The sequence below is a fragment of the Eptatretus burgeri genome, chromosome 15 (assembly GCF_056783735.1).
Source record: "Eptatretus burgeri isolate ZD-2024b chromosome 15, Ebu_testis_v1, whole genome shotgun sequence".
NCBI lineage: Eukaryota > Metazoa > Chordata > Myxini > Myxiniformes > Myxinidae > Eptatretus > Eptatretus burgeri.
The window spans coordinates 18983483-19003360 of NC_140975.1; the positions used below are offsets into that span (position 1 = coordinate 18983483).

Genomic DNA, 19878 nt, shown 5'->3' on the forward strand with positions numbered 1-19878 from the left:
CTTCTCTCGAGACAGCTTTTATTAGACAAGGTCAGAGGTCAAGTTAACGATTTCATAAGTACCAGTCTATGACTGCTTGTTTGTTTGTTTGTAGGCACGATAACTCGAGAACAGAAGAAGCTACCAATGTCAAATTACACCAGGTGATTCAGGAGGGTGATGGCTAGCGCTGATTAGATTTTTGTCAAAATCGGTCAAAGGTCAAGGTCACAGTGAGGTCAAACATCCAAAACATTCGATTTTTGATGGTTTGGTGCAGAATCATCGTAGAAACTTCTGGTTTGCGTCGCTACCTTCTCTCGAGACAGCTTTTATTAGACAAGGTCAGAGGTCAAGTTGATGATTTTGTAAGTACCAGTCTATGACTGCTTGTTTGTTTGTTTGTAGGCACGATAACTCGAGAACGGAAGAAGCTCCCAATGTCAAATTACACCACGTGATTCAAGAGGGCGATGGCCCGTGCTGATTAGATTTTGGGCAAAATCGGTCAAAGGTCAAGGTCACAGTGAGGTCAAAAATAATTCCATAAATTCACGTGGAGAAATGGAGTATTTTTGCTTCGCTCAACATTACGAGTTCGTTTTAACTTCGATTTTAATTTTGTCTTCGGTTTTTGCGATTGCTTCGGATGCTTAAAACTCGGTTGTCGAAATTATGGTAAAAATCGGATGTTTTGGAGACGTTTTAAGATTGTATAAAAAATATTTCACTCGAAGCATCACGGGTCATCCCATGATGCAGTGCGCTCGAGGAGATGCGTCGTTGAGTTACGTTAAGGTATAATTGCGTGAAGAAATGGAGATTTTTGCTTCGGTCGATGTTACGATTTTTGATTGTTTGATGCAGAATCATCGTAGAAACTTCTGGTTTGCGTCGCTACCTTCTCTCGAGACAGCTTTTATTAGACAAGGTCAGAGGTCAAGTTGACGATTTCGTAAGTACCAGTTTATGACTGCTTATTTGTTTGTTTGTAGGCACGATAACTCGAAAACGGAAGAAGCTCCCAATGTCAAATTACACCACGTGATTCAGGAGGGTGATGGCTTGTGCTGATTAGATTTTGGTCAATATCGGTCAAAGGTCAAGGTCACAGTGAGGTCAAATATTCGATTTATGATGGTTTTGTACAGAATCATCGTAGAAACTTCTGGTTTGCGTCGCTACCTTCTCTCGAGACAGCTTTTATTAGACAAGGTCAGAGGTCAAGTTGACGATTTCGTTAGTACCAGTCTATGACTGCTTGTTTGTTTGTTTGTGTGTTTGTTTGTTTGTGTGTTTGGTACTTACGAAATCTAAAGATTTCATAAGTATATTGATGACTTCCGTTTTTGTTTGTTTGTTTGTTTGTTTGTTTGTCGGCACAATAACTCGAGAACGGAAGAAGCTACCAATGTCAAATTACACCAGGTGATTCAGGAGGGTGATGGCTAGTGCTGATTAGATTTTGGTCAAAATCGGTCAAAGGTCAAGGTCACAGTGAGGTCAAATATTCGATTTTATGATGGTTTGGTCCAGACAACTCGAGAACGGAAGAAGCTACCGATGTCAAATTACACCACGTGATTCAGGAGGGTGATGGTTAGCATTGATTTGATTTTGGTCAAAATCGGTCAAAGGTCAAGGTCACAGTGAGGTCAAACATCCAAAACATTCGATTTTTGATGGTTTGGTGCAGAATCATCGTAGAAACTTCTGGTTTGCGTTGCTACCTTCTCTCGAGACAGCTTTTATTAGACAAGGTCAGAGGTCAAGTTGATGATTTTGTAAGTACCAGTCTATGACTGCTTGTTTGTTTGTTTGTAGGCACGATAACTCGAGAACGGAAGAAGCTCCCAATGTCAAATTACACCACGTGATTCAGGAGGGTGATGGCTAATGCTGATTAGATTTTGGTCAAAATCGGTCAAAGGTCAAGGTCACAGTGAGGTCAAACATTCGATTTTGATGGTTTGGTACAGAATCATCGTAGAAACTTCTGGTTTGCGTCGCTTCCTTCTCGAGAGACAGCTTTTATTAGACAAGGTCAGAGGTCAAGTTGACGATTTCGTAAGTACCAGTCTATGACTGCTTGTTTGTTACTTACGAAATCTAAAGATTTCGTAAGTATATTGATGCCTTCCGTTTCTGTTTGTTTGTTTGTAGGCACGATAACTCGAGAACGGAAGAAGCTACCAATGTCAAATTACACCACGTGATTCAGGAGGGTGATGGCTAGCGCTGATTAGATTTTTGTCAAAATCGGTCAAAGGTGGAGGTAACAGTGAGGTCAAACATCCAAAAAATGATAACTCGAGAACGGAGGAATCTGCCAATGTCAAATTACACCACGTGATTCAGGAGGGCGATGGCTTGTGCTGATTAGATTTTGGTCAAAATCTGTCAAAGGTGAAGGTAACAGTGAGGTCAAACATCCAAAACATTCGATATTTGATGGTTTGGTACAGAATCATCATAGAAACTTCTGGTTTGCGTCGCTACCTTCTCGAGAGACAGCTTTTATTAGACAAAGTCAGAGGTCAAGTTGACGATTTCATAAGCACCAGTCTATGACTTCTTGTTACTTACGAAATCTAAAGATTTCGTAAGTATATTGATCACTTCCGTTTCTGTTTGTTTGTTTGTGTGTTTGTTTGTTTGTTTGTCGGCACGACAACTCGAGAACAGAAGAAGCTACCAATGTCAAATTACAACATTTGATTCAGGAGGGTGATGGCACGCGCTGTTTACATTTTGGTCAAAATCGGTCAAAGGTCAAGGTCACAGTGAGGTCAAACATAACTCCGTAAATTCACGTGGAGAAATGGAGTATTTTTGCTTCGCTCGACATTACGAGTTCGTTTTAACTTCGATTTTAATTTTGTCTTTGGTTTTTGCGATCGCTGGGAACGCTTAAAACTCGGTTGTTGAAATTCTGGTAAAAATCGGATGTTTTGGAGACGTTTTAAGATTGTATAAAAAATATTTCACTCGCGTCACGGGTCGTCATGTGATGCAGTGCACTTGAGCAGAGGCAGCGTTGATCACGTAAAGTTTTTGTGTGTGCGCGCTGACGGTGTTTTCGATAAAGATGGTGTTTGAAAGTCATTTTTTATCCCAAGAAAGGTTATCGGCGCATGCCTGACTCGCTAAGCCGTCGGATTATGTAAAGATTGTTGGTGGATGGCCGAATATTACGGTTTTGTGACTTTGATAAAATAATATAAAATAATTGCGTGGAGAAATGGAGATTTTTTCTTCGGTCGACGTTCCGATTTTTTGATGGTTTGGTACAGAATCATCGTAGAAACTTCTTCTGGTTTGCGTCGCTACCTTCTCTGGAGACAGCTTTTATTCGACAAGGTCAGAGGTCAAGTTGACTATTTCGTAAGTACCAATCTATGACTGCTTGTTTGTTTGTTTGTAGGCACGATAACTCGAGAATGGAAGAAGCAACAAATGTCAAATTACACCACGTGATTCAGGAGGGCGATGGCTCGTGCTGATTAGATTTTGGTCAAAATCGGTCAAAGGTCAAGGTCACAGTGAGGTCAAACATTCGATTTTTGATAGTTTGGAACAGAATCATCGTAGAAACTTCTGGTTTGCGTCGCTACCTTCTCCAGAGACAGCTTTTATTAGACAAGGTCAGAGGTCAAGTTGACGATTTCGTAAGTACCAGTCTATGACTGCTTGTTTGTTTGTTTGTCGGCACGATAACTCGAGAAGGGAAGAAGCAACAAATGTCAAATTACACCACGTGATTCAGGAGGGCGATGGCTCGTGCTGATTTGATTTTGGTCAAAATCGGTCAAAGTTCTAGGTCACAGTGAGGTCAAATATTCGATTTTTGATGCTTTGGTACAGATAACTCGAACGGAAGAAGCTACCAATGTCAAATTACACCACGTGATTCAGGAGGGTGATGGCTCATGCTGATTAGATTTTGGTCAAAATCGGTCAAAGGTGAAGGTCACAGTGAGGTCAAACATCCAAAACATTCGATATTTGATGGTTTGGTACAGAATCATCGTAGAAACTTCTGGTTTGCGTCGCTACCTTCTCGAGAGACAGCTTTTATGAGACAAGGTCAGAGGTCAAGTTGACGATTTCATTAGCACCATTCAATGACTTCTTGTTACTTACGAAATCTAAAGATTTCGTAAGTATATTGATCACTTCCGTTTCTGTTTGTTTGTGCGTTTGTTTGTTTGTTTGTTTGTTTGTAGGCACGATAACTCGAGAACGGAAGAAGCTACCAATGTTAAATTACACCACATGATTCAGGAGGGCGATGGCTCGTGCTGATTAGATTTTGGTCAAAATCGGTCAAAGGTGAAGGTCACAGTGAGGTCAAACATCCAAAACATTCGATATTTGATGGTTTGGTACAGAATCATCGTAGAAACTTCTGGTTTGCGTCGCTACCTTCTCGAGAGACAGCTTTTATTGGACAAGGTCAGAGGTCAAGTTGACGATTTCATAAGCACCAGTCTATGACTTCTTGTTACTTACGAAATCTAAATATTTCGTAAGTATATTGATCACTTCTGTTTCTGTGTGTTTGTTTGTGTGTTTGTGTGTTTGTTTGTTTGTAGGCACGATAACTCGAGAACAGAATAAGCTACCAATGTCAATTACACCACGTGATTCAGGAGGGTGATGGCTCGCGCTGTTTAGATTTTGGTCAAAATCGGTCAAAGGTCAAGGTCACAGTGAAGTCAAACATCCAAAACATTCGATTTTTGATGGTTTGGTACAGAATCATCGGAGAAACTTCTGGTTTGCTTTGCTACCTTCTCTTGAGGCAGCTTTTATTAGACAAGGTCAGAGGTCAAGTTGACGATTTTGTAAGTACCAGTCGATGACTGCTTGTTACTTACGAAATCTAAAGATTTTGTTTGTATCTTGATGCCTTCCGTTTCTGTTTGTTTGTTTGTTTGTTTGTTTGTAGGCACGATAACTCGAGAACGGAAGAAGCTACCAATGTCAAATTACACCACGTGATTCAGGAGGGCGATGGCTCGTGCTGATTAGATTTTGGTCAAAATCGGTCAAAGGTCAAGGTCACAGCAAGGTCAAATATTCGATTTTTAATGGTTTGGTACAGAGAACTCGAGAACGGAAGAAGCTACCGATGTCAAATTACACCACGTGGTTCAGGAGTGTGGTGGCGAGCGTTGATTAGATTTTGGTCAAAATCGGTCAGAGGTCAAGGTCACAGTGAGGTCAAACATCTAAAACATTCGATTTTTGATGGTTTGATACAGAATCATCGTAGAAACTTCTGGTTTGCGTCGATACCGTCTCTCAAGACAGCTTTTATTGGACAAGGTCAGTGGTCAAGTTGACGATTTCGTAAGTACCAGTCTATGACTGCTTGTTTGTTTGTTGGTTTTCTTTGTTTGTCTATGCGATATCTCAGCCATCCTTTAAGCTAGGAAGCTGATCTTTGGACACGACAGTGACCAAGTGATTTGGGTTTAAAGGATATTTTTGATTTAATAATTAATTGATGAATTTTTCGATTAATTTTCAAAAAGTTACAGATTCGGATGAAACTGTGGTGGTTTTAGGTATGCTATAAGCCAAATGATTAAGAAATTGATTATTTTACGATTATTATTTATTTATTTGAATTACACGATGAATCAATTCATCAATCAATTATTGTACACCACTCCCTCTCAATTCCATTTCCATGTGCCGCAACGGAGGCATCGCTGGGTGCCGAAGGCGCTCCTGCGACGTCACGCGCTGGAGGATGGTATTTATTTATTTGGCACGGGGGTGGTGTACTTTGAATGTATCTCTACTTGTTTATTTATTTATTTTTGAATTGAGGAGGAAATATGATAAAACTGAGAAGTGTGAACGGAGATCACTTCGGATAAATATTGAGGAATTGGGCATGCCACATCAGAGTCGTGACAGATTTAGCATGCCCACAAGCTGAGACCTTGGCGCGCAGGCCATACCCACAGGAAAACAAATTAGACATTACACCACAAGGTATTTGGACGAAAATATCACCAGTAACACAGGGACTAAATAACAGATCTAGTCCGGAAAACTTTGCTTCGGTGAACTGGAAGGAGGTATTGCATTAGTCCAACAGGCTCAGCCCAGAAGTCAACCAGGGAGTATTTCGATTTTTTTTTCATTTTTTTTTTTCTTGAGATGCAGTTCTAAAGTTCTTGGTACAATTTCCATGTTCGATGTTACAGGACGGTTGTTTTTTGAAGTGTGCACAAGGAGAAACGGAGGGAGAATCGATGTTTATGCATGCAGGTTTTTTGGTGGGGGAGGTCTGGGGGGGGGAAGGCAGTGGTTAACTTGAATGAATCACTCAATATCTAATTTGGTGCTTTTTATTTGGAAGAAAAATATCAAAGTGTTTAAGAATGAAGGAAAAGGTGTGAAAAGCAAAAATTGAGAAATGCTAACTTTATCTCATGAGATTGTAAAGATCAAGGTAAAATAGGTAAAATGTTTTTGTTTCGCTTTTGAATTCCGATTGGTGTTGGAAAAAGTGCCCCAAAGCTCTTTGGCCTCTTCCCATTGTTGTGGCACAGTCCTGTAGAGCGATTGACATCACTGATCTCGGCAAGTTCTGGAATTTCTAACCAGTTCCCCCCCCCCCTCTCCCCATTGTTTACAAATATTGTGGAGTGGGGGATCTACAAAACAAAACGGATACCTCCCAAAACATAGGCTTCCTTTTGAAAATGAAGATCATGTGACTTGAGCAATGGAATTGAAACGGATGAGCTGATGCCTACTTTTGCGGAAGTGTGAATACCCTATAATGGCGAGCTTGCAAAAACTCCTCCCGTTTTCCCTTGACTATTCGTGCTCGAGAATTGATCGACGTATTTTAACTCGGAAGCATTAACAGCGGATTTACCAGCATGGATGAACTCTTTTGCTCGTGTGAAAACGCCTTGAAATCTGACTACAAAGGCCGCACCGATGTTTTGCCACCAGGGAGCACTGCACCATCAAATGAAATGGCTAAGGCTCATTGAATCGCTTGTACGTGTTATCTTTTCCATTAAAAGGACGTTTGGAGACGTCGGTGTACTTCTACATCTAGTAATTCAACATTACTAGACAACAGGGAAAACCAGCACAAAGTATGGGATATAGACCTGGGATTGTAGCATCATGAGCCACGTGTTCAGGTACAACAGGCCAACCCGTTTTTGTTTTTGAAGAATATTTGTTGGAATCTTAGCCTTCACTCATTTCCCAGCTTAAATGGGTCCATTTTGCTCACATCCCGGCTCATTGTTTTTTTATTTATTTGAATTTTTTTTTTTTCCTTTGCTGATCTGAGATCGGTTGAAAATCTGATATTGTCATATAAGGAAGTGATTTGATTCGTTGACACCTGTTGCAAACCACTGTTGTTACAGATTTTAGTTCATAATTGCATCATTGGCATTCAGAGGGTTAAAAGCATTCCTTCTATGTCTAACTGCCACAGATACGCCATCACCATTTGGTACTTTGATGCACAGGAGCGTGCTCTCGCGAAGGAGAGATATCTCACAGGTACGTCCAATCCACTCTGTGCACACTTTTCCTTGTATCGGTGAGAAACTATCGACGACTACGTCTACTTTAATGGCCATAATTATGCCTGCATTCTTGTCGGATCAATTGAAAGTTTTTGGGCCGAGTCTTTCACGAACTGAATGGCCAGGCCTGACATGCGACTGGAAGTGGCCAGGGCAGAAATTTGTAATTCGTTCAGAGTGCTGGCAGTAATTCTCGTACTCTTCACGAAATACTCTGTGGGGTTTTTAATTGTCCAACAACTACCGCCAGCAGAAGTGAAACGCTGTTTAACCTCCGTCGGAGATACGGTGAGCTTTGTGATGTCTGGCCTGCAAAGTACCAATCCAACAATTTATTGACAAACAAGACAACCACCTCTCTGCTGCATCCTCTTGGACATCAGGAAGAAACGATTTATTACGTCAAGTTGTTTAATCTCACGATGCTCACTTGTTTATAATCCCCCTTTGTTTCATGTCCTGCTGCGTGCACAGGTGAGAAGAGGACAAGCATGCCCCTAAACCAGCCACAGCCTCCGACGTCTTAAGCGACCGACGGTGTTCACTCCGCAAGCTTTCCATGCTGTTTCTCATTTCGTCGATTTGTTTCTCCTGGAGAAAAAAAATGGTTAATTTAAGACTATTCATATTTACAAGGCTATATTATGGTAATTCAAATTGCTCATCAATAATACTATTTTGCCAACATCAAAGCAATACTTGAATAGTTTTCAAAATTAAACAACTTTTACATTTTCATAACCATGCTTCATGATAAAATGATTTGTAGCAGCATGGATTCTGTTGTCAAAGTTCCATGATACCTCTGCCTGTTGTACGGATTAAGGTTTGTATTAAGCGTAGCAGGAACATGAGGTTGGAATCAATGACTTTAGCTTCACTAGGCAGACGCCAAATTGTGTGCCAAAGCATTCTCCAGACCACTGAGCCATGATCTCCACTCCTTGAACATTCACTCAGTGTCTCATCCAGACCTCAAACAGATTGTATTTAAAGCGATTCTTCACAAAGCAAACGTTTACGACGAATTATTGCTGCACCAGGAAGGCTCAGTTGATGAGACAGGATTATTATTGTCCAATCAAGGGGCTGAATGGCTTTGCCAGCTGTGTCATGGACATGTTCAGCTGGCCCATTCATCGTTCATAGCGTTTTATTTTTGTTTGTTATGCTTTATTTGTTTTTTTTTTTGAAACTCGATTAAAAAAAATATACATATATTTGCATCTGCTTAAGTCTTCTCGGATTGTGCACCAAGAAAGACTTTTTTTTTTCCTTGATCCCTAATTTTCTGCAAACTTTTAGTTTTCTTTTTCGGACTCGTCCTGGTTTCCACTTCACTGGAATGGACGAACTAATCAGGGTTCCTTCGTTTTCATCTTCGAATCAAGAACCAGGCCTATCATGTTTCCACCTGGCTAGTCCAGCCATCTGTGTTAATTTCCTATGCTCGTTACGTCATTTTTTTTATACCTCCGCCACCGAAGGTGGAAGGAGGTTATGTTTTCACCCCCTTTCTGTCTTTGTTTGTTTGTTTTGTCTGTTTCTGTGCAGGATATCTCAAAAAGTTGTGGACAGGTTCGGTGTGTGACAAGGACGAACTGAATAGATTTTGGTGAAGATCCAGATCCGGATCCGGATCCGGATCCCGCTACTAGAATCTTTTAAGTGATTCTTCACCATTGAGAGATGGGGCTAAAGTAATATATAGCACAATATCTCAAAAAGTTGTGGACGGATTCAGATGAAACTTCATGAACAGGTTGTGTGTGTGTGTGTGACAAGAAAGAATCGATTCGATTTTGGTGAAGATTCGAATCTGGATCCGGATACTATAATTATTTAATTTTCAAAGTGATTCTTCACCATTGAGAGATAGGGCCAAAAACGATATAGTGCTGTATGGCATGATATTTCAAAAATGTATCGGGCCCGATATGTTCTCGTGGATCAGGCATTACGTGGCGGAGGTATGCGCTCGGCCGAGTGCCCTTCTAGTTTTCCTCTGTTCCTAAATCGGCTCCATCAATTGTTAATTCTTCTTTTGCTCTTTGTTTTCTTTGTATTTCTTTTCCTCGTATTGTCTCGCTCATCTGATTTCCAAGATGAATGCCCAGCTTCCAACCTGAGCATCTGAAGTTTTATTTCTTGTCCTCTTGTAAATACGACCCACATCACATGATGCATCTTTTAACATGGTCTTATGCCCAGAAGAAAATGTAGGTGTCAAGATCATTTGTTGGTTGTTTTTTTTTTTTCTTTGGTTTGTTTTTAGAACTTGCAAAGTGGTTTCTTTTGTTTATTTATTTTTTGCATTTTAAATTTTCTGGTGTCGGAGAGTTTCAATCCACCTTGGTTTTTTTTTTTTTGTTTGTTTGTTTGTTTTTTTTTAATTGTGCAAAATGTACTTTGTTCATTGCATTGAGATTAACTTTGATTGATATTGACGATGGCAAGTCGAGCATGCGGCTTCTTTAAGATGACCTTATTCGGTCGCTTGCCTTTACAATAACCCAATGCAAATGTTGTACAAGTCGTAGCTATAGTGTGACGCTGTGTGACAGCTCAAGCACCTACATGACTTCCCTCGAACAATTTGCTGAGAAATGTCCGTGCATGTTTGAATGATTAATTAGGCCTCTGGTTTATGTACAAAGCATTTGCTCAGATCATGAATGTAACTGCACTTAAACGATTCTGCCGTGATTCCTGCGATTCCTGCAAGTGAGGGACGAGTAATGGTTGTATTTCTGAACTTGCATTTGAATCTACTTTAGGTGTGTGTGTGTGTGTGTGCGTGTGCGTGCGTGTGCGTGCGTGTGTGTGATGCACTTGACATGAGCTCTCTTGGAGAATAAAATGTGGATTTGTGTACTGGCTTTATTTATTTATGTATTTTCATGGTTGCCATTGGTTCTAGCAATTACTTGCACAGTTAGCTCTTCCCGTTCCCGAAATAATGGGAAGAGGCTAATTGGTCTGTGTCCACCTGCAGATAAAGTTTAATGTAGACAGTTAATTCTCAGATCTACTGTAATCTAAATGTCCGAGCAAGAATCTGCATTGTTAAATGTTGTCTGTAGTGCAATAGAAATTTCTTTACCTGCAGAGGGTGCTCTTGACTCGTGCCTAAAAGTTAAAACTAATGTGTGAAACAAGTTGCCACTGGATCCAGCACATGGTCCATCTTGCTCTGACGAATGACTAATAGTCGAAACATCAGTAACACCTCATTTCCCACTTCGGTGAGCATGCTCTTTATCAACTTTTCGGTGTTAAAATCCATTGAAAGACCTGTTTATTTTGCTTTTACTTTGCCTGTACCTTGGAGTATGTATGTATGTATATATTTCAATTCATGTCTGGTCATTTGAAATCCTTCATAACAGAAGCTTTGATCAGTATGATGTTAATAAAATTGTTTTTGATTTTTCTCATTTTGGTAAAACTTGGTTACATCCACCACCGAAGGTGGATGGAGGTTATGTTTTCACTCCTGTCTCTGTCTGTGAGCAGGATCTGGAAAAGTTAAGTTGTGGACGCATTCAGACAGAACTTGGTGGATAGGTTGCGTGTTTGACAAGGACGAATTGATTAGATTTTGATGAAGAATGAATCCGTGTTTGAGAATTTTTTTTAAAGTGATTCTTCACAATTGAGAGATTGGGCCAAAAATGATATTTCACACGATATTTCAAAAAGTTGTTGATGAATTATGACAAAACTTGGTGGATGAGCTGGGTAGGTAACAAAAACAAGCCGAATAGATTTTAGTTTAAGGCCCGGATCCAGACCTGGCCTATCGGTGGGATGCAAAACGTAAACTGTTCAGCCTGGCGGAGGTATGCGCTAGTCCGAGTGTCGTTCTAGTTAAAACTGCTTTTCATTATTTTGATTGAATGATTTTCAATGATGAGAGTACCATCAAAAATATTGTGGTTTGGACTATTTTGTAGTGTACATACCATGTGGAATGACGTGGGGATTGGGTAGTTGGGTGTAAAGGTGCACTTGTGTGTGTTTTCAGGGCTTGAACTTACGAGATGTGAAAATGACCTTCGCATGCGTATATTAATCTTCTCATAAAAAGGGATTTTGATAAATGGCATTTATATATATATATATATATATATATATATATATATATATATATATATATATATATATATATATATATATATATATCGTCAGATTGAAATCCTATGCATGTTGTTGATTTTTGCAATGCCTGTTGTACTTATCCTCCTCAAAGTTTCTCCAGGAACTTTACATCACTGTCAGAAAAGAAATTGGAAATTGTCATTCGAAATAGCTTGTCGGTCAAAACACAGTTAGTTTTAAAACACGATTAATTGATTCTTTTGAACCTATCAAAGATTTAAGCCACACTGATTGATATCCACTAGCTTATGGAGAACGTACGTGGAGATTTCATTTCCTACGTGTACTACTTCAACAATGAAGGACTTCTTTAAACTGCCATTTATCTTGATTCCTGAACTCTTATTGAGTTTAACTGCTGCTTTAGGAATGACACCCTGCTTTGGTTATTGGTCTCCATCGGACTCATCCGAAACAGGGGCTTATGGATTTGATCTCGATGTGTCCGTGTGTGCATCCAATACTCTGTGGGGTATTGTCCGCAACAATATCTCAGACATGTATGGATCGATTTTATTCGTACTTGGCACAAAGTCAACACATGATGGTATACATACGCACATCAATTTTTTTCGACATCAGATCCAAGATAGCCGACTGGTGGCCATTTTGTTATTGAATGTGTCCCCTACCATTTCTCAGCCATGCATGGTCCGATTTTGTTCAAACGTGGTCCAAGTACAGTACACGATGGCGTACACGTGTTCCTCACTTTATTTTGCGATCTGATCAAAGATGGCTGACTGGTAGACTGGTGGCCATTTTAGTTGTACATAAATATGGGCTTCCACTTTAACTCCGTACAGCAAAGTTATGAAAACAACAGGGGCGATGACATTTTATGTCTTTTTTTAAGTTCTTCATTTTTAACATCCCTTCCTCGAGCAGTCATTAGAAAGCAATTTTTGTGGCCTTTGTGAACCCTAAACTATTCTCTCCAGCTTCGACGGAGGACCTCTCTTTAAGCCTCGTACCTTCCCACTCCTTCACCCATTCCATGATGTTGCAACGACAATGGCAACACATTAACACGTCGTATAATAATATATAAATTAATTATTTGGTGGGTACAGCTGAAAGGACATGGCTTGTTATCAATTTGTTGAACCGATAATTTGCATTTCATTTCATGCATCGTGTCGCATCAGGCCGCAGACGTGTGTTGCGTGAATTCCCATGAGGGACGAAGGTTTAATTGTGGATCATCCACCATCAGTATTGATTTTATTCACAAATCCCGTTGCCATAACTTCTGCAGCTTGTATTTCTTTCCTCATAATGATATAGCAGCTCTACTTTGTGTCCATCGGCACTTGTGGTTTTTGTAGCCGAAAGCTTAGTGAACAATAATCCGGATAATTTCTCGATTCCTTCGCGCTTTAGACGTCGTCAAAATCCTGCAGTTTCCTTGCAAAGCGTTCCCAGACTATACCCTGGAGATTCTATAAACAGCGCTGTTCGGCTTTTTGGCTTATTCTTTTCTATCAGAGGCCTAGTAGCCTCCTCCCCCCCTAAAAGCTTTCTCCCAACCGTACTCACAGGTGTCCATGAAGTTGTTGCTGCATGACTCTCGGCTGCGTTAACTATGCGATCCTTTCTTGGACATTGACAATTGGCAGTAACTACTCGTGGCCCAATTTTATCATGGAAAATGTTTCGCATGTGCACCACAATTTTGGATATGGAGCCTGGACTCATGTTGGTTCCATCGCATTGATTGCTTTCCATAGAGTTATGCCCTTCACAGTTGTACTTGTAACATGTACTGCATTGAGAAGCCCTGAGATCTATTGCTTTGTTAGTTGCTTTGGTGTTGCTTTGTCAAGCACATTGTTTTGGTTTTCTTATTTTGTTCACAATTCCTCAGGAAAGAAAATGATTATTTGTTCACGATTTTCATGACTCCTATACGCAACCTCGTGGTTCCTTATTTTGTGTTTGTAGGTGGCTTAATGGTTGGAGTGTCCACTGTCAAACCTCGGCTCAGTCATGCCAAAGACTCTTAATATGGTATGCGCTGCTTCCTTGCTTGACGCTTCGCATTTAAACAGTTGGAGCATGGACAAACGGTGCTGGGAAGGCAATGGCAAACCATTCGGTACAACCCTTGCCAAGAACCTGCTTCGGCAGCACCAACGCTCTGTAAGGGGAGTGGGACATCCAACATAAAAAAAAGTGTTGCAATTGCTCAAAAGGTGATGTTTGATGACTTGAACATGTTAACAGATATGGGTAAAATGATGTGATGATGCTCTCTAGTGCTCGCAGTTTGGTATTTGGGCTCAGATTTAACCAACTCTTCAAAATTTGTGACAACCAGTAAACATAGGAGTCCTCAGTGATCGAAACAGTTATCGTCATGTTTGTATGCATCAGTTCTTGCAGGGGTGCATCTGATGCAGTGCCCACTGTCGGTTAGATCAGGAATTTTAAATTTGTTCAGGGTGTCGGTGATAGCTCACCTACTCTACGAAGGACACAGTAGGATTTTTAGCATCCACCTACTCATGCTGGCAATACCCAGTTCCGTATCCATCGAAGGGACGGCGCGCACACACATCGGTGAATGTGTGAAACACTAGGATGACGGTTTATAGCGGCCTAGCTGGGTGAGATTCAAACCCAACCGAGTGACGTAGGGCTCAAAGCTATCCTGCAAGCTCTTGCAAACTGTAAAAGCAACTTTTCTACAACGGTTTTTGTTGCGCAACAAAAAGTTGCAAAACTTCTCGTGGCAGCGATGCAATTTTTGTCATTTGCAGATAAGTTGCAATTATTAGAATGCTACTCCATTTTATGCATCTATTTTAACCTACTTATGGTTTCAGCCAATCAGCTCACTGACAGCACCCCTGCATGATACCACGTGGGTCATGAACGATGCGACCTGCAATTACAAAATTGCTGCGTGAAATTGCGCAACGAAAAGCTGCCCAAATGCTTTTGCTGTGGAAAAGTTGCCATCTGCATTTTAGCTAGCTGTTGAGGAGGGTATGGCAGACTAATTGGGTGCCATGATTCCTTTGATGTGATCCATTTTCTGGTGCAAGCATTTCAAGACAAAAATCATTGAAAAATATCTCTGAGATACTTGAATGGCATATTGAGTAGACCAGTCATTTATGACACCACAGCTAGTGAACGATTTCCTTTCTGACACATTAATCTTCAGGACATCTGTGTTGAGTTGTAGCAGAGTAGTAAAACCACAAAATGCGAAATTGTCCAATCAAGCACCGGGGTACCGCAGTTACACTGAAGAGCTCGAGATAAGATGATGTGTTTTTTTGTTCCCATCCAAGCACGTCCCATGATGCCATGATCCCTCATTAAGATCTCTTGGCATGTTTATATTGCTGCGTTCAGGCAAGAAGAACCAGAGCAAGGTGATGAGGCCAGTCAGGTCTGCATGATACCATCACATGTCCGCATGACACTCACAGCTAACGCAGAGCTGGCACTACCCGCCACCTAGAACCTGGCTGATCATACCGTTACACTGACCCTGGCGACTGTGACACCTCCACCACAGCACGTTGCACAACTACAATCTCAAATCGCCGACTTTAAGAAGCTCATCCTGGAGCTCCACACCGCACAACACCATTCGTGCCCATCTTCGTGTAACGCTTGGGGGGGGGGAGAGAGATAGAGATAGATATAGAGATAGAGATAGATACCAACCATCATTCATGTTACCATGAACGTTCACCTTCCATTAACACTCCAGATTCATCAGTGTAGATCACTGTGCTTGTACTGGCTTGCAGGGAAACGACGGGGCCCACAACTAATGGCGACAAGCTCACCTGGGCTCCACATCAGTCACCTACTTTTCCTCGTGGGTTGTGCCAATGGATGATTGTGCTTCATTTTGCTTGTGGATACGGGGCAGAGGTTACCATTGTGCCACCATCTGCCACTGAATGGACAAAACAATAGGAATATTCATTACATGCCGCTAACAGTGCTGTTGCTACTTTTGGAGAACATCTCCTCCAGATTGATTTGAGTTTACATTGCTCATTTCCATGGGTGTTTCCTTTGGCTGACAACAGCTGCTATCATCTGTGTGGATGTTTTATGCCATTTCAATCTCCTTGTAGATATAATTGCCATCTGTTGGACGCCTCGATACAGCTTAGTATTCTCGGTAAAGCATCCATCGTTTCAGCGCAGAATATCATGCGTCTTCCATCCACTTCCATGGGCCCTTTTCAGAAATTACTTTGTGATTTCCCATCCATAACACACCCATCGACAACAATTCAGCCCATCAAACACCAGACCACACATCACATTGAGACCACAGGGCCCCACTTTTTCATACGTGCTCACCGACGAGAACCCAATAAATTTATGTCGCCCGCCAGGAGTTTGATTTTATGTTACAACATGGGATCATCAGACCATCGTCCAGCAGTTTGTCTTCACCCCCACACATGGTACCCGAAAATACACCTTGGGATTGGCATCCTTGTGGAGATTACCGGTCCTTAAACACCACGACTGTTCCAGACTGTTACCCCATTCCACACATTCAGGATTTTACCTCCACACTCCATGGCGCTACAATCTTCTCCAAGATAGACCTTGTTCTTGTGTACCATCAGATTCCCATGGATCCAGATGACATCCCGAAGACAGCAGTCACCGTGCCTTTCGGCACGTTTTGCAACACCCGGTAAGTTTTGCAAAGGCCTGTTCAAATTCCTTTGGATACCGTTCGGCCAATGCACCAATGCCACACAAACATGCTTTCAACGTTTCATCACTCGAGTGCTACAGGGACTACACTTCCTCGTGGAAATAGATCATATTCTAATCGCCAGTGCAACTGCAGAAAAACGTCAGGAACACCTGTGTTTCCCGTTGGCAGGACTTTGGTGTCGTCATCAATCCTATAAAGTGCATGTTTGGCGTTCTGGAGTTGAATTTCCTCGGCCACTGTGTTAACGGCTCTGGAATCCGTCTGCTTGAGGATAAGGTACAGATTATTCAGGATTTCCCATTTCTGTCATCTCAATGCAAACTGCAGCCACTGAACGAGTTACTTAAAACTGGTAAGCACCCTGAATATTCTGATTGTCAAAGGCAACCTTGTCAGCCTTCCACAGCATGAAAGATGCACTGGCCAACGCCTCACACCTGATTCATCCAAAGCCAGAGGTGCCAACAAGTCTGAGGGTAGCAGTTCACCAGTTCATCGATGCCGATGCGTCCACTGGCCTTCTCTAAAATGCTGAAACGAACAAAGTGCATGTACAGCGCCTTCGATCGGAAATTACGCTCTGTATACCTCACCATCCTGCACTTCCACAACTTCTTAGAGGTTAGAGTCGTTGGACAATTATCTGTGCTTACTGACCACAAACCATTAACTTCTGCTCTATCCACCCACTTGGACACTCACTCTCCTCGCACACTTCGCCAGCTCAGTTGTATCTCGCAGTTCACCAACGACGCCTGGCACATCGAGAGAATCTTGAACTCTGCGGTCAATGCTCTCTCATGCATCGAGGTAGTGGTGTTGTCTTCTACCGCACACTGGCCATCGATTTTAATGGACTTTCAGCAGCCAACGGGAGGACACGGAGCTCCGCCATCTGCAATCTGCAACCGTTCCCAGGGACAAACACTAACTGTGTGTGTGTGTGTGTGTGTGTGTGTGTGTGTGTGTGTGTGTGTGTGTGTGTGTGTGTGTGTGTGTGTGTGTGTGTGTGTGTGTGTGTGTGTGTGTGTGAGAGAGAGAGATGCAGCGATGGGACACTCACACCTTTTCGTTCCTGAGGCATTCCGTCATACAGTCTTCGACACTTTGCGTTTGCTGGCACACCCGGGTATTTGAGTAACCCAGCGACTCATCATCACTCACTGTCCAACTTCTCTGCATGTGATCAAACAGTGCAATAAGTATATTCTGTGGAAGTTTAAAAAAAAAAAAAAACCTGCTTAACCAGAACTAAGAAACTTCACACATCATTCCCAGCATATCTTCATACTCGAATGAAGCTATGCCATCCTGTATGTATGTATGTATGTATGTATGTATGTATGTATGTAAACTCGAGGGATTGCATTTTTAATCACTACTATTCATTTTTAATTGGTCAATGGGGCTTTGACGCCAAAACAAATTTGTATTACATACCCTCGGCATCAAAGAGCTACGTGTATCGAACAAACGGTTTCAAATGGAGCATCTCGCCACCATTAGAGCATTTAAATTGCATCAGATGCGGTAATAAATGGGATTTGTTGCCGTCAGCTTGCCGACTCACGATGATAGAAGACACCGTTTGCATTTTTGCCTCCTCCATCCCTATCCCGTTTAGAATCCCGTGCAAGCATGGGGAACTTCGTCGTAAATAAAATTAAATAGGGGAAATACCCCTGGGCGCTCACCTGGTAGCGGCTTGATAAGAAAACTAGGGAACCACTGGTAGGCAAGGATGACCCACAAAATATGTAATGGAGAAGAAAGTAAATACCTTTGGTATTGTTTTTTTGTTTTTTAATGCAGTGAACAAACCTTGGTACATCACGGCTGATTACAGGTTGTGGGCAAGTTTCATTGAAATCATGTGTGTCGTTGTCAGTGTTTGTGGATGGATGGACTGAATGACTGACGGACGACGTGCCATGCCATACGCCCTCCGGAACGACGTTCCAGGAGAGCTAATGAGTACATGACTTTTTTTTTTCGGGAAACAAGCTGGAATTCAATTGTATATACAGTATGTGCATTTGTGCACACAAAATAATTTAATCTCAAACTAATTAAATATGAGTGAGGATTGCCTTGTAATACATGTCCCCACCGATGTGATATTTTCTCAATCCAAAAAGGGCATAACTCTGTAAAAATTGATGAAACGCCCTGAAACTCGAACTAGTTCTGTAACTTATCGTAGTAAAGCCATGAACCAAGTTTCAGTTGAATATGTTAAAGGGTATGAGGGAAAACACAAAAACCACAGGTGGGATGGACAGACAGACAGACAGACGGACGGCAAACTTATATAGTCCTTCCAGTGAAAGCGATAGGGGAATCAGAATGCAACTATCACAGAACATGGTTATAAGAGCTGAAAGAGAATGTTATTTTATGTGGACTTGCTGGTTTTACTGTTTGTCTCGACGGGCACTTCAGCTACTGCTTTAAATGAGTAAATAAAATATTTCTCGAGATCTGTGCCGTGACGCAAAACATTGAAATGTTTCATTTTCTTCTTAAATTCGAAATGTAATTATTTGACAAGGCCCCTCATACCGCCAAATATGATGGATATATAGACCTCTCTTACTTCTCATAGTAGGCGAGCTATCGCCGGCACCATGGCCAAATTACAAATTCCTGGCCTGACTTACTGTGTCGGAGTGGCGACCCGTCCAGGATTGTAACCAAATCTTAGAAACTGTTTCGGCAGAAGCGACGTCTGCATATGTTATCGAGCATGGTTCATGATCTGATTTTCATCATAATACTAACTATAGGGGTTTTCCACTTTGGCTAAAATCCGTGGTAAGGTGTATATCTGTGTTAAGATAGCAAAACATGGTGGGTTTTTTCGGTGACCTTGACCTTTTGACCTCAAGAGCAATAGGCTTCAGTGACCCAATATGCAAACCCTGCTCAAATTTAAAGTCAGATGGAAATTGACGATTTTGTGACGTCGACCTTTGACCTCAAAATAATCTGCTTCCAGCATTTTATTGGTGAACCAATTCAGTGACCCAATGTGCAAACCTTGTTCAAATTTCAACTCAATCGGGTGAAACTTGATGATTTTATGCAACCTTGACCTTTGACCTTTTGATCTCAAAAACAATTGGCTTATAGAATTTGATTGGTGAACCAATTCAGTGACCCAATGTGCAAATTCTTTAAATTTCAGGTCAATCGGATGAAAATTGACAATGTTATGCAACCTTGACAAAAATTGACAATGTTTCTGCTTGGAAATCAGCAAACATGACCACCCTGCTTTGAAAAGGTGCAAAAACAGATCCCTGCAACGACAGACCAATCAGCCTTCTCCCAATCATCAGCAAGGTTAAGAAATCCATCATCGCTTCAGACATCAAATCCTTCCTCTTCTCCAATGCCTGATTTCCGATCATCAATTTGGATTCAGACCAGGTCACTCTACCCTGG

The 19878-nt window shown here is 41.5% G+C and overlaps 1 protein-coding gene across 3 annotated transcripts in view; it reads left to right on the plus strand.

Moving 5' to 3' along the window:
- The window catches only part of EGLN1 (egl-9 family hypoxia inducible factor 1), a 66663-nt gene extending 55667 nt beyond the window's left edge, over positions 1 to 10996 (plus strand). The window contains exons 4-6 of one of the 3 annotated variants that reach the window (XM_085857473.1): positions 3273 to 3363; positions 7466 to 7533; positions 8034 to 10996. In XM_085857473.1, the coding sequence (XP_085713599.1) occupies positions 3273 to 3363; positions 7466 to 7492 (118 nt within the window). In that variant the 3' untranslated portion in view covers positions 7493 to 7533; positions 8034 to 10996. Of the gene's footprint in view, positions 1 to 3272; positions 3364 to 5693; positions 5744 to 7465; positions 7534 to 8033 lie in introns of all 3 variants that reach the window. The other 2 variants (XM_085857470.1, XM_085857472.1) reach the window with 2 other exon arrangements.
- Positions 10997 to 19878: the final 8882 nt, after the last annotated feature.